At 40.6% G+C, this 14,482-nt stretch overlaps 2 protein-coding genes across 3 annotated transcripts; one reads left to right on the plus strand and one right to left on the minus strand.

The window, feature by feature from the left end:
- Positions 1-6,946: 6,946 nt before the first annotated feature.
- Positions 6,947-10,965, plus strand: LOC105272125 (nuclear FMR1 interacting protein 1). 2 transcript variants are annotated; one of them, XM_011314042.1, is made up of 7 exons: positions 6,947-7,102; positions 7,224-7,719; positions 7,942-8,133; positions 9,684-9,982; positions 10,076-10,314; positions 10,399-10,569; positions 10,629-10,965. In XM_011314042.1, exons 2-7 carry the CDS (start codon positions 7,279-7,281, stop codon positions 10,913-10,915), a joined length of 1,629 nt encoding a protein of 542 aa, XP_011312344.1. In that variant the 5' UTR covers positions 6,947-7,102; positions 7,224-7,278; the 3' UTR covers positions 10,916-10,965. The 2 variants fall into 2 exon arrangements, with proteins under 2 accessions (XP_011312344.1, XP_011312343.1); XM_011314041.1 differs by having other exon boundaries at positions 6,947-7,719.
- On the minus strand, positions 10,939-14,175 carry l(1)G0020 (RNA cytidine acetyltransferase l(1)G0020). The gene is made up of 2 exons (XM_011314040.1): positions 14,014-14,175; positions 10,939-13,927 (listed from the first exon to the last, which is right to left on the minus strand). Exons 1-2 carry the CDS (start codon positions 14,119-14,121, stop codon positions 11,018-11,020), a joined length of 3,018 nt encoding a protein of 1,005 aa, XP_011312342.1. The 5' UTR covers positions 14,122-14,175; the 3' UTR covers positions 10,939-11,017.
- Between the last annotated feature and the right edge of the window lie 307 nt (positions 14,176-14,482).

The raw sequence follows: 14,482 nt of genomic DNA on the forward strand, positions 1-14,482 counted from the left end.
TGTTGCTCTCGACACTATTCGCGTTGTAAAACATAGAGGCATACTCCCGTTATCCACTAAATCGATGTGTTGATGTAAACGGACGTGCTACAGTCGTTGAGGCAAAGACATTATACTGATTATAGTCCACAATTTACCAGTCAATCCCTTCCGCAAAAAATGCACCGGAAAAAAAAATTAATCCTTGAATAACTATTGAATATAACTATTGAGTTATCAAGGGCCCACTGACTGACTCCTCCAAAGAAAGCCCCGACAACAAAATGTTTAAACCAGCGCATGACTTTGTTGTAGACTCAACAATTGTTTCTCTTTTTTGTTTTTTTTTTTTTCTCTAAAGGGAATATATTTGCCACGACTATTGCACGCTCGCCAGCAGCTAGCGATAAAAAAGGCATTCCAACTTAAATGAAAATACATTTAAAAAACTCACATTCATAACTGCGAATTCTATAAGTGTGTGCGCTGCAAATACGAGAGAAAAGGAAACACTGTCAAATACACGCTCATACACTGCTAAATCCCTTGTGTTTATTCATTCAATTCCCAATTCCTTCATCAGAACAAACGGAGAAGATCGAGGAAAAATTTGAGATCCAATTATGCGATCGACAGAAATAAAAAATTAATTCCGTCATTCACTGCAAGATCACTGAAAAATTTTCTAAATTAAATTCCACCTACATTCTAAATTAAACAATTCTGTCGGTATTAGTCGTAAATAGTGAAGAGGCCATTGAGTTTTACCCTCAGCTGTCATCGGATTAATCCCCTCTACAACGGAAGTGAAAATCAAACAAGTTGGCATTGAAATGGACTTGAATTGGGGTTGGCGTTCACCACAGGCAGTGGTAAAACCCCTGGTGAACTTCACACATGGAGACCAGAATACAAACCTAGAATTTTTTTTTCCAAACTCAAGAGCGTCTGTCTCGCCACTTCAATTGCCGAACCATTGATTCCATCGTCGATGGATTTTTATCTGGAGGACTCACCAAATAATGTCGAAAAATCTCAACCGCCCCTTCGTTTGCTCCTCATCCTCATATTCTTCAGGTTTATCGGGCCCTTCGGGGTAACCTTTCCATTTCCAAATACATTCGAGTGCTTGATCTGAAAAACACACAAAACTACCGAATACCGGTAAATCCCGAGCCCTCGGGCTCACGATTATGACCCGGAAAACAACCTGATGACAATCTAGATGCTGTAATCTCTTCATTCACGAATTATTGAAATGGAGAGGGATTACCGTAGGTTTCGGCGGTCAACGGTCTTTTATGTGGCAGTCTGGAATTTTAATACATCGGATGCTCCTCTGATGACAGATTTTTCCAGTTTGTGGGTTGGATTACTCAGGGCAGATGAATTCCGAGGGAATTCTCAGAGAGGCTTTTTTTTTTATCAAATATTTTTGGACAAGACTTTCGTATTCATGACGGAATTCACTCCGTCAAAAGGCGTCGTCGGTAGTCCGTTCATTCATCACCCTGAATATTTAATCCCTACACCGAGAAAAATCGTCGGTTATATATTCTCATGCAGGAAAATAATTCCCGGAGTAACACCTTCTGAGTACATAATCCAAAGTAATTAGCAAGTTTATTTCTCCCCGGTCGGTGCTTCTGTACCCCAATTTGTCTGTTTTAACAAAACTCGATTGACCTATGGAGGTGTAAAAAATCGGTTGTAGCTAAAGTGCGAGGAGGCGAGAAACCGAAAATCGGGGCACAAAGAGGTGGTCAGTTTGTTGAGGAATTAGATGTGGCAGTGAGACGGGTCATTCAACGAATTTTCATGGCTGTGGAATGGTTTGAAAAAAGAAACTATTGAGGCAACTCCATCCTTCAGGGAATGAGAGACGTATATCCGGAAAATCGGAGGGAGAAATACCCACACCATCCCTGGACCCTCGGACTACATCACAATGAAGACTCCACCCGTAAATAATCCTCGCTAGACCCCATTCGTACGATATTCTCAATGGAGTTTGCCATTCTTTATCGTTTAATTGTCAGTCTGTAGTTGACTTCAGCAAATTTATGTGGCATCTGTGCCGCCATTTTGCGTATTAATTCGTCTATGTAATCGAATTTTTATTAAAAAAATATCACCTGTTTAAAACGACTTTTAAGACGTTGAATCGCTGGAATTCCACCGGTGGAAAAATGTTGAGTTCTTTAATTGGAGTTTGGGAGATGAAATTTTTCGGTCAATCGTCCTCTTATCTCGCTATTATACCCGGTTAATGGCAGATGCCAGGGGAATCACCGGAAATAGTGCTCTCGGTAGTTCGACAAAGACCACCGGCATTATATCGACGATCCGTTTTATACGTGTAATCCTCGAGGTACATGCTCGATGATAAAATTTTATACTGCTGATAATTTTCGTCCAAGCCCATTATCTCCGAAGAATCTATTAATTTTAATTAACGAGACGAATTCGACTCGGACTGATTTTCTCGGGTCATCCGTTACCCTATCTATGGTGAACGCTAGAAATTTTATTTAATTATAATATTATCCCTCAAAATATAATATTTCTAATTGTAATATCTTTAATATTTTTTGTTGTATTGGTTTTATAATATATAAATAAATAAATAGCCCCATGAATTTTAATTAACGACGAATAGTATACCGAGAATTTCCTTAATTTTTTTTCTAATTACGTCGCAATGGGGAAATTCTGTTCTTGGCAGTCATAAAAATTCCAAACCCCTGAAATCTCGTGCCCCTGACGCCTCAATTTCCATATAAATCCCATTGAATCGAGAGCAGTAAACGAATGAGACTTTATTATACCATGAATATATTTTTTTCCATACGTCCACCGTTGTCCTATCTCCACCAAATTCCCAAGATAAACCAGTGAAAACATGACAGAATGGCTAATATATATTTTTTTTTTCCCAATCCGGAGTGCATATTGCCGCCTGAGAATATAATAACGCATAAAGGGGCGAGAAGGAGATAAGTGCGAATTGCACATTGCACGGTAGAGACAGGTAATCGTCGAGGAGTTTACGAAGGCGATAAGTTAGACCCGGGCAAAAACTAATACAGCGGCAAATAACAGGCATTACTTATACTTACACCTTTAAACTCAACGCGCCGCACGCGTGTTTGCTCAATGAAAGGTGCAATGCACACCTCTTTACTTGCCATCTTTTACTCCTTTACTCCTTTACTCCTCCCAACCTCCCAACCTCCCACCCTCCTCCTCCTACCCCACCCCTCACCCCTTTTCCCGATATATTCCATTATATCATATAATATCTCCTTTAAAATCTTCTTCTTTGACTCTATTTTATTCTACCATCTATTCTTTATTTCAACAATTTATAATTATTATTATAGTTAGTTTCTGGATGGAATTGGTAATTATATTAGGAATATTTTTATTGTCGTTTGGAAAATGGACAAATGAATTTGTCATGGATTTGATTGGAGGACATCAGACGATCTCGTGTAATCATTTGTTCTCCATTCGTTAAGGTGATTTGGCAATTGGCCCAGTTCTCCAATTATCGTGATGAACTCTTTTGGAGATAACGAACCAATACGAAGAGTAATTAGAATGGAGCAGTTAGGATGTGGGGCTCGTGATAAAGTGGTGGATTTAATAAAATGAATTTGTTACAATTGAGAAGTGGTGTAAGTTGGATTGTGTGCAGTTGAAACGAGACTGCAACACGATAAAAGCGGTCGACGAGCGATAAGAGGGTGACCCAAGGCTAAACCAGCGACTACGAGGTGTCTCCCTTTAATGATTATTTTCACGTGTGGCCCTATCTGTAATGAGAGTCATTAAATTTATTGGTGAGATTGTTATAACAATTGGGGGGAATTCGAGTCCCGGATGGATGTTATCTGAAATCAGGCACTCATCAGGCACAAGGCGTGAAGATAATTTCCTCATAATTCGCTGTTTCAAGTGACTTTTAATTATCTCGCGCTTTTTTTTATGGGGAAAAATAGATACTGTTTGCTTGGATTATTGTCCATCGAGAGTTTAATTAAAATCGTGATATATACCGGTAGCTAATCGACTCGGTTATGATTCCTCGACGCAGAAGATGAAGCCGGTTCGGGTACCAGTGGGTTCAGTGATTTGTAATTACTGCCTGATAATATGATACACTTGGGTTTCAAGGGGTTCTCATGTTTTAGTGTCATCGGAGTGGGATCGCCAAGAAATATAGATCGATATAATATTTATTGTTCCTAAAATTAAACAAAGAGATAAAAAAATCATTTTTTTCAGTGAAAAAACGGCAAAAAAAAATACTACGGCCATTTCAAATATTTAATCGATGACCAATTTCCTTCGACTTATCACCCCCATAAATCAATGATTACCATGGAATTCGTGATCCAATTCTAGGTATCGCGAGAGGCATTAACGAATGACGAAAAAAAAAAAACTAATGAAATACCGAGGGTAAGATAAAAACAATAAAGGCTGTCTTATCTGGCGAAATAGCATTGGCTTGTACCTCCACCCTGAAAATCTGTGGGAATTTTTCGTGGCCACGGTGCCCGGGTTTATTAAAATTCCAGGCTGTATTTTATGCAGCACGATGCTGCATACAAGACAAACTGAGAGAGGGGCACGAGGGGTGAAATGAGGGGGAGATGAGGGCACGCGACTGTTCGACTTGGATTGTAATCTCGTAAGATCTACACCCACGTGCACTAAAACCTCCAAGATCGTTGCCTGCTCCTGTCCTTTTTCTCCGTCTTATTTCACTCCTCCTCGGGAATGTTAAAACGTGACCCCAGGGACTGATAAACAATGCCTTTATGGAGGTACGAAAAAGTGATTGTACCTGGAGTTGAGGAGAATGAGGTAATGGAGAAAAGGGGGAAAACATCAGAGATGAGATGAGAATATTTTTCTCGTCATGTCTCATTTCATCGATTGAACACATAACAATTTATATATACTAATTATAATAATTATAAATCTCACACGGAGAGAAATATTTTGTCAAAATTACGGAATGCAAAAAATTTCCGTAGCTTTGAATAAAAATAACGTGACATCGGAAATAAGTTCCGTCAAATTTCCGATAATTTTTATTGAATGTATTTCCATCTGTGCAGATTGAATCAAATCTGTGCAAATGATGAGTGAAATTTTCACTTGCACGTATGAAAGTTTAATAAAGATGCTTGCCCACGTGGCTGGGGCACGCTATGACAGCGGTAATGGTTCACGGTGTAATAAACATCTGCAGGTGAGATATGCACATTATCCTGTGTACAGTAGGGGGTGTGAGGACGTGGTGAGTTCCTGAGAAAAACAGATAGTGCGGATCTCACCCGTTAGGTATTGACGCTAATTCACCGGCATCTCGGATTTATTTGAGAATATATTACTTCATGGAATTTATCAGGATGTAAACGACTCCTTATCAGCGATTCCCGTGTGATTTTCGAGGATTCACAACGATTTCATGGAGACAAATCAATTATTCCCGTACATTCACTCCGCAAAGACACAATCACACGTTTTTCAATTCTCCGTATTAAAAAAAATATGTAATTGAAAATTTTAATCAACTATTCAGTTTTCCTGTAACACTTCTGTTTTATGATGCATGGAGTTACATCAGCTGCGTTCCACAGATTGCGAAAAAAAATACATATATATTCTCCGTTATCATCTAACGGTTGAGAAATTCATGGAGTAATTCCTAAATTCGTGTGGCAATTTTAGAGTGAAAAAATGAATAACAGAATGCACGTGGTACATGAAGTCGGAAATTTAAAACCGAATAATTCGGGGTGCGTGTCTCTGCGTGGGGCACAGGCTCATCCCAATTCAATACCAATCACATACAATTTTTCATCATTATCGTCATTGTCTTGTTTTTTATTCACCATTATTGTCTCCGGGTATTGCCGTCAGATATGCAAACTATGCAGCTTGGAATCCTTGGATGAACACTCAAAGATATCGCGTCTCATATGTTAATGACGGAATGCAAACCAGTTGATTGGTACAACGGGGTCTTATATCATTCTTAACCTTAAGCATTATTAATTTTATAATTCTTTTTGCGCTCGTTCGAGCTATTGAATTCCTCTCCTTATTCTCATTCTCACTAGTTTCTTTATCTATGCCTCCAGAATAAATGATTGTTGTCGCCCAGATGGAAATATTTCCATTATCAAATTTCAATTTTCCCAATATTTTTTATCTATTATTTATGAATAAATTGAATAAAGCGTATTCTGAAATTCAATTGAACGGCAATTCTCGTGAGAGAACTAGCGCCTCGCAGGTGCAGAAAATTAAAAAAATAAAATAAAGGAGAGACCATGAAGCATCAGGCCATGGGGGCTTACCTTGGACCACATTATCCCATCCACAGCTTCCATACGTCTCCCCCTTATGAGCTCATTTCAAGTATTGTTATAACTGTATTTTTAATTTAAAAGCGTCCTCAATGTGCACCACTCACCCATCCACGCACACCAACAACCGAGGTTTAATTACAAGCCGGCTGGTTATACCTCTCACTGTTTGAAATTGCAACTGACGGATGAAAGTGATTTACGTACTACCAGAGGAATAGATAAAATACTCAGATTAAAATAAATCACATTTATGAGCAAATTCCATGGAGTTATTATCACTGACACTAGTTTTCCCGGGCATCGACGTAACTATCGTTTATTCATTAAATTCTCCATTAATGAGAAAAATTGCCCATCAAGAACGAGTTCTTTCAATTTCTTCTTTACTTTTTATTTGAACAAAAAAAAAAATCCCCCCCCCCAAGGGGCCAAAAGAACCAAAAGGGAGAAAAGAAAATAACGGAATTTAACAATAAAAAAAATACCTTCACGCGGTAAGTCAGAACATCTGCCCTACCAATGGCTGATTCCCTCCAATCCGCAATCCGCCATTTTGGAAGAGCGGGACGCGCGCACTTTATCATAAACTCTCGTGTTTGGTGTTTTCAGATTGAGATTCAACGATAGCACGCTATCACTGAAAAAATTTTATTCCCACAAAATCTATCATTTATTCAGAGAACATCAACAGTTTATTATCTCACCAGCCCTGATCCTGAGCCCATCGACCGGTGAGTGGACAAATAATTTCTCATTATTATCAAAATCGAGACAATCGAACAGCTCCGGGGAGCGAATATCGGTGGACATAACCTAGCACATCGATATCGGAGTGATTAATTTGGAGTCCAGGTGGATTCCCGGGGTGATTGTTTATCGATAATTGAGCGGTAAAATTAGGGGAAAAATGAGCCCTTTGAACAGAGGACCGTTGCTCGGTCCAAGAATGCCACCAGCTGGTATGCGACCACCACCGAGATTTGGAAGGCATCCGATGCCGGGTATGCCACTGCGTATGCCACCACCACCAATGCCACCGATGGGTGGAATGTTTGGACCCATGAGACAGAGAATGCCACCACCACCACCGAGACCTGGTGGTATGATGAGACCAGGGCCACCACCTCCGCCACCGCTTTTTGGCCCGAGAGGTCGAGGACCTCCACCACTCATGATGCCCATGATGGGACCCAGGTGTATGGGACCCAGGGGGCCTCCCATCAGGCCTGTACCCAGGGGAATTCTTCCTCCTCAGGGGCTACCACACATGAGACCAAGGTTTCCACCTGGTAATGGAAACATGAAGGTCAAGAGCATCAATAATGCCAGGAAAGTCAACAAATTGGAGGTAATTTGGTCGACAGGATTTTTCACTCTTGTCCTTCCTCTTCCTTTTTCAATTCGCTAGACACGTTCTCCAGCGTTTTTTGTATTTGTTTTTTTTTTGGCTGGTTTTTCTCCGAAAATTGAGGAGATATTCCCGGGGAATAGGGCAGGTCTTTCCGTTTAGATTAATTTTGGAAAATCTAGTCTTGGAAAATCCTGAAACGATTTCTCCCTTGCGATCCAGGAGCTCGAGTTAAAGAAACCCTGGATGACAGATGAGATTCGTAGTGAGATACAGAAGAAAAACAAACTATATGCCAAATCCAAAAAGAATAAGGATGCTAAAGAGTGGGAGGAGTTCAAAGATCTGAGAAATAAAGTGACGAGGATGATCAGAGATGCGAAGAACGAGTATCTTGCCAAACATCCAGACCAGGTATGAAATATTATCTCTACGTCCGACTAATTGACTGGACAATACGTGGTAATTTTTAACGTGAAATAACAATTTCCCGGTGTCAATTCGAGGAACTCAGACCATGAGAGGGTCCCCCGTAAAGCATTCTCATTTTCTTTTCAACATCAGAAACCCTATTTAAAATTTCATATTTAGCAATTGACAAAAAATAGCAAAATCATAAATAGCGAAATGACTATTACAAACGTCAGTTGATCAAAGCTGATTTACTTGCAGGGCGGTCAGAAAACAGGTGATAAGAATACAGTTGAGTCCGAGGGTGTTCAGGAAACTGAAAAATGTGAAAGACAACCTGAACAAACGGTGAAAATGGAAGTTAAGGAGGAGATGCAGCCTACCAGCGAACAGGCTCAGTCTTAAAGCTTCGGGCTACTCCTCCATAATTAAATAATAGAAGAAAAACCTATTGAAAACAAGTTGATTATTATTCTAAATTGAACAGCCCTAATTTGCGACGTAAACTAGTAATCACGTTCCAATTTGTATTTTGAGAGATATTAATGAGAAAATTAATAAACTAGTGAAGCATTAAATAATCTCGTAGCACTGACGAATGCATTGAAGCTTGGATATTAAATTTTATTGGATACTGTACAATTAATTTCTGCTCGAGGTGATTGCCCCTCCTGTGATTTCAAATCAATTATCAATTAATAAGAGGGAGTGATTCATTATTCAATAAATTCGAAGAATACTATAGTAATTCAATGAAAAAATTTTCATACTCATTTTCTTCATTATATTTCACTGTGAAACCATAAAATATGAGTTGACTTACAATGTTCTGAGACTGGTATTCATAATTTTGCAACTTAATTCATCAGCGAATTTAATAAATAATTAATAGACCAGTGCTTCGAGCCCAATAACATTCCTCGCTGATAATGGCAATAGCATTGTGTCATCACGATAATATGACTTGAGAGAATACGTATATGAGATGAATTTATTCGTAGATTATTTATTAAGTAATAACCGATTAAAAGTAGAAATTTAATTCACTTCTGTCAACTTATGTTCTCAGAGTTCTGTTTCATTTTTTAAGTTGTATAAAGAGATTTTTGCTGAATCAGCCCCCATGACTTGTCATCAACTCTTGTTTTTGCTGTTTGTTCCAAATGACATTTGTACCTAATTTGTAATAATCGGTATCCACGATATTATTGGAAACCCCTAAAGAACGGTGAACATAAAGAAAGAAATTTGTATTCAAATTTTAAATGTAAGGAATAAATGATATTTCTACAAGTTCTAAAACTGTTGTTTATCGTAATTTTTATTATTATTTTTTTTTATCACACAGTTTTAAATTATCGAATGTCCTGAATTTTTTTATTTCCTTCAAACTCAATGTGAGGAATCAAGAAATTATACTCGACGATGCTTTTCTAGTTTCCTGAGCACCATTCATTTATTCGTACTGGGGAAATGGATCGGTTTTTTACTCGTGAAATTAACACAAGAAAATTCGTTAATTACCCAGAGAAATTTTAAGCAAACATTTTTAGGCAGCACTCTACCAAGATGAGCCACTCTATTGTGATATAAGGGATGAGAATTATACGAGCAGTGAAGAGGATGATAATTACTACTGTGAAATATGTGATCGTGATTTTCAAACAGAAAAATTACTCGATGATCACAAGAGAATACATCGAGTTTGTGGTATCGATGGTTGTACCTTTTCTGCTCATCCCAAGTTGATTGAAAAACATATCACAATGCAACATTGCACTGGCCTGTATGACAGGATGAAAAATATTAAAACACCTGAAGATATTGACAATTGGATTGCCGAGAGGAAGAGGTAATTTCGCAACTAAATTTCACTCTCACCATTTACCCCTTGATCCTTGACTTTCAATTCCAACAAAAAATTATTACATGCTATTTATTATAGGAAATATCCAACCAAATCGAATATCGAGATGAAAAAGGCAGAGACTCTCGAGAAGAAAGAGAGAGGAGAAATTATTGAACGGGGTAAAAGTAAAATTCAGTCTTCCCAGCAAACTAGGAAGCCAGTGCGGGAGCGGAAACGTAGAGGGAAAAAAAGACGAATTTTTGAGTTTAAAGCGGATCCTGTAGAGGATGGAGAATCTCAGTGCTGCAATGGGATTCAGCCGTTCAGAGGGACATGTCAGAAATTTTTATTAATTTCCCTTTTTCCCTTTTGGCTACTTATTTTTATTCTTAATGACAAAGAGATAATTATTTTTTTAGATTCACTGGTGGAAGTGGAGGAAGACGTTGCTCCGGTTGAATCAGTAGACAACAGTCCATCAGGCATTCAATTCTCAGACGATGAGGATGACGCAATCCCACCCAATAATTCAAATATTGAATTAAATCCAGTGTTCAGTTTGGTAGCTGATTATGGAAGTGATTCCGATGGTAATTATCTCATTTATCACAGCCTAAAAAATCTGCTCTAATTAATTATTTTCTCCAAGATCTCCCAGAAGAACTGCCAATAAAAAAGATGAAATTAGAGGACCCTGAGAAAATAGAGTCTCTTCCGGTGCCAGTCATGACTCCAGCGAAGGCAAAAAATTCCAGAAAAGAGTCCAGTAAGATGAACCCTAGAAAACCAACTGACGAACCCTCAAATTCCATGGGTAAGCCACACCCAAAAAGGCTGATGCTGCTGGAGCGATTGCTCTCCAGATCAATTCAGCACGAACGAAATTACATCTGCCAATGCATAAAATATATTGCAGACAACAATTTTTTTGAATAAAAATCGAAACTCTGGCACTCTTGTAAAATAAACTGCCTTTATTATACAAAATCATTCTCCACTCTCAACCTGATAATCAAAAAAAAAAAATCTACATCCTAATCACTTTGAGAAGCGTTTCTTCTTCTTTTTTTTTCCCTCGCGCTCCTGAAAATTTCCTTCCGAGATATCAGAGGCCCTTTTCTCCCCACTTTTAACTGAAATCAAACTCTTGCTACCCTTTGCCTTTAACACATTACTCCACTCCTCTTCACTCCCTTTAATAGCATACTGTTCAAAATTCTCCTTCTTGAGCCTCTCGAGCTCCACCATCTGCTTGTGCTTGAGCTCCTTGGCAGCCTGATCCAACTCCACCTGGAGACTCTTCCCCACCTGAGCATCAACTTTCACGTCATCCCTTTGCTCCCTAACAATCATCGTTTTCTCCACGAACTCCTCAGCCACTCCATTCAAGTACTGCATGCACCTCCTGATGATTCTATTAAATAATCCAAGAAGCTGAGATGACGGTAGGCCCAGCTCCTCTGCCAATTTATCTATAGTTTTCTGCTGGAGACCAACGCCCAGGAGAATTGCCTCCTGGACAGCTGACAATTTAGTATCACCCATAAGACCCAGGAAATAAAGTCTAGATAAAGCTGGCAGCAGATCCATAATTAAATGATAGTCCACCATATTTTTGGAGTATCCTTCCAGCCTCTTCAGGTCATAAGGCGTGAAATAAACGTCCAGCATGTCCTTCTTGATTATGGTGGTCTCCCCCTGGAAGGATTTATTACTCAGGAGCCCGAGAGCGAGAGCAGGAGAATACGAGGAAAACCCATAGGACAATAGACTGATGAATCTTCTCCTGAAGTCCTTCCAGAACGCCTCGAGCCATTCGAAGTCCTGACCCTCTTCAGAATTTATTTTACTGATCATAATGCAAGAGTGTTCTCCAGTGATGTCATTGGTAGTTTGCCTGAGGTAAACAGGAACGAACCCTGAACGCTTCCAGAATTTTAAGAGCCTCTCAGTGAGTCCAAAGGACACGCCGAGGTAATCCAGTCTCTCAGGCCTCCTCTCATTTAAATTAAGGAGCAATGGAGGGAGTGAAGCTCTGGGTTCAATCCTCTCCTCGAGGAGATCCACTTGCTCCTCCTCGACCCTCGTAATCTCGTTATCCTCGACCTCCTCGATATTCGGTATTTTCATCTCGTAATATTGCTTCAGAAGATCTAGGGCCCTCCGGCCATATCCCATGCTGTGATAATCGGGATGAGTGGCTATTCTGACGATTCTTGCTCCAGCGAGTCTGGGGAAATCGTTATCCTGGTACTGCTGGGCAATCGTCCACGGGATGAGATCGCCAGACGCTCGTTTCCCCCTACCCAGACCTTCAGAAATCGTTGTCTTGCTGATTTCACCCTCGAGACACACCTGAATCACCACAAGAATCTCAGGAAGACTTTTTCTATTAGGATCCACAGGCCCCAAGAGGCAGAATAAATGATGCGCAGGTGCGTCTGACATCATCTGCAGGTCGTTGGGGCTATTCTTGTAATGAGACGCTACGTACAAAGCCACTAGCCTCTGCAGAAATAACTCTGAGGCCTTGTGATACGAGAATAAAGTATCTCGATTGATATAATACAGTTGACAGACATCTGGAGGTGGACAGCCTGACAGAACCGGGGCATGAGTTACAGCGTCGAGACACAGAAGATTCGTCAGCCACTCCTCGACGTTGTCCCCAGGTTTGTAACGAATCGACTCGTCGAGTGTCAATTCATACAGCTGTCGTCCCAGGAATTTTTCATTTTTCTTGTCATGAGAGTTGGGAGCAGCTGTTGAACTTCTCAACTGCTGTAGGAGTTTCAGGGATAGGGACCTACCTGTGCCCTCGTATCCGTTAATCGTCGAAGCCAGGAACACTAGGTAAGGCCCTAGCATTGCCCTGACGTACGACAGGGGAATGGCCGCGGCTTCATCGATAACCAGGAGCTCAGCTTGACTGAGCTTATGAGCATCTGTGGGATGAATATACTGAATCGTCTGACGATGGTCTCTGTGGACGTCAATCCTGATTGTGGCTTTATTGAACTCCGGATTTGTCGATTGGATGAGATCATAGTCGTGTCGATCCTCGTAGGCCAGAGCCTCGAAGCCCTTGACAATAAACTCAAAAAGAGTGTTGAGATTCTCAGGACTGGGGCTGGAGATGTAGATGTTGGAGTAGCCGAAGGCAACAGCTCCTGCAATTGCCAGACCCAATGTGGCTGATTTTCCTCGACCCCTAGCTGCCGTCAGGGAGACTGTGGAGCGCAGGGTCTTTTCGGAGATGCTCTCGATAAACTTCAGGAGTGCCTTCCCCTGGTCCACGGTTTTGCAGCAGTTTATGAGGGAGGACACTGGCTGGGTGTCCTGAAAACTCTCCTTAAGGGCATTTAATTCCAAGTCTTCCTCGGTGGAGGGCACCCTGGGGACTGCCTCGATTTTTAAATTCTTCGAGGAGATAGGGAGAACTCTCAGCTGATCGTCTACCACTAGGCAACGATTGCAGGACGCCAAGGACAGGAGGAAGCGCTCGTTGAATCTGCAGACGACGTCCTGGTGGGCCTCGGTACGGTACCTCTGGTGCACGTCCATACTCATTGTGTAGAGTTGTTTGAGGGAATTCACTGATTGCAGGAGTAATACAATAATTCCTCCACCCTCGACAGTCTCGATGGTTCGAGCCAGAAGATTCGGAGTGAGGGCCTCGAAGTCCTGAAGAATGCACATGCCGAAGGTGTTACCCAGGATCTTGTGGGTCTCGTTGTAGTAGCAATAACGGATTTTTGCAGAGGCCACGAACAGTTCGAAGGGGTCATCCTCGTTTATATCCACTTTTCCGGATTTCACTTTTTTCTCGATTTTCTTCTGGCGCTTCTGGCGATGACTGCTGAACCCCAAGTCCTTCTTGTAGCACCAGAGGATCGAGGGACGGGCTTTCACTACGGTTTTTGAAAGCATGTGATGCAGGAGAACAACCTGAACGCCAAATTTTATCCAATTTTTTCATTACAAATCAATTATTATGGAGATAAATCGATAAGTCAGCTGATGTTTTGACAAACCTGATCTCTCGCCTTTTCACCGATAACCGTGAAAAATGTACGATGGCCCTCAGCAACTCCATTCTCGATTAAAACACGAATTCTGTTGTCAATCTTCTTACGAACCATTTTTTAAATCCTGATGGCAAACGTGGGACTGGTTTTGAGGTTAACAACACGTGAGCTCAAACAGGATTGACTAAAGTAGAGGCTCAATTCTCGGGGTTGAAGAGACCCCAGCGACATCGTAGTACTGCACCCCAAGAGAGGGAGGGCACCACACGCAATGGGGAGGTGTTTTTTTTTTATTAATCAAGTTTTTATTGCAATGCTGGGGTGTCCATCAAGTCGACGGGGTGAATTTTATTTTCTGCTGTACGAATGCTTTTTGTTTTTCATTTGTTTAACTGAAATTTAGCCGACTGTAGCACGTACGGAAGGGGGAAACCACATCTTGTGGAATTTCAATGGAAAAAATTATTCAATGTAT

The sequence above is a fragment of the Fopius arisanus genome, unplaced genomic scaffold (assembly GCF_000806365.1).
Source record: "Fopius arisanus strain USDA-PBARC FA_bdor unplaced genomic scaffold, ASM80636v1 scaffold00143, whole genome shotgun sequence".
NCBI classification, from domain to species: Eukaryota; Metazoa; Arthropoda; class Insecta; order Hymenoptera; family Braconidae; genus Fopius; species Fopius arisanus.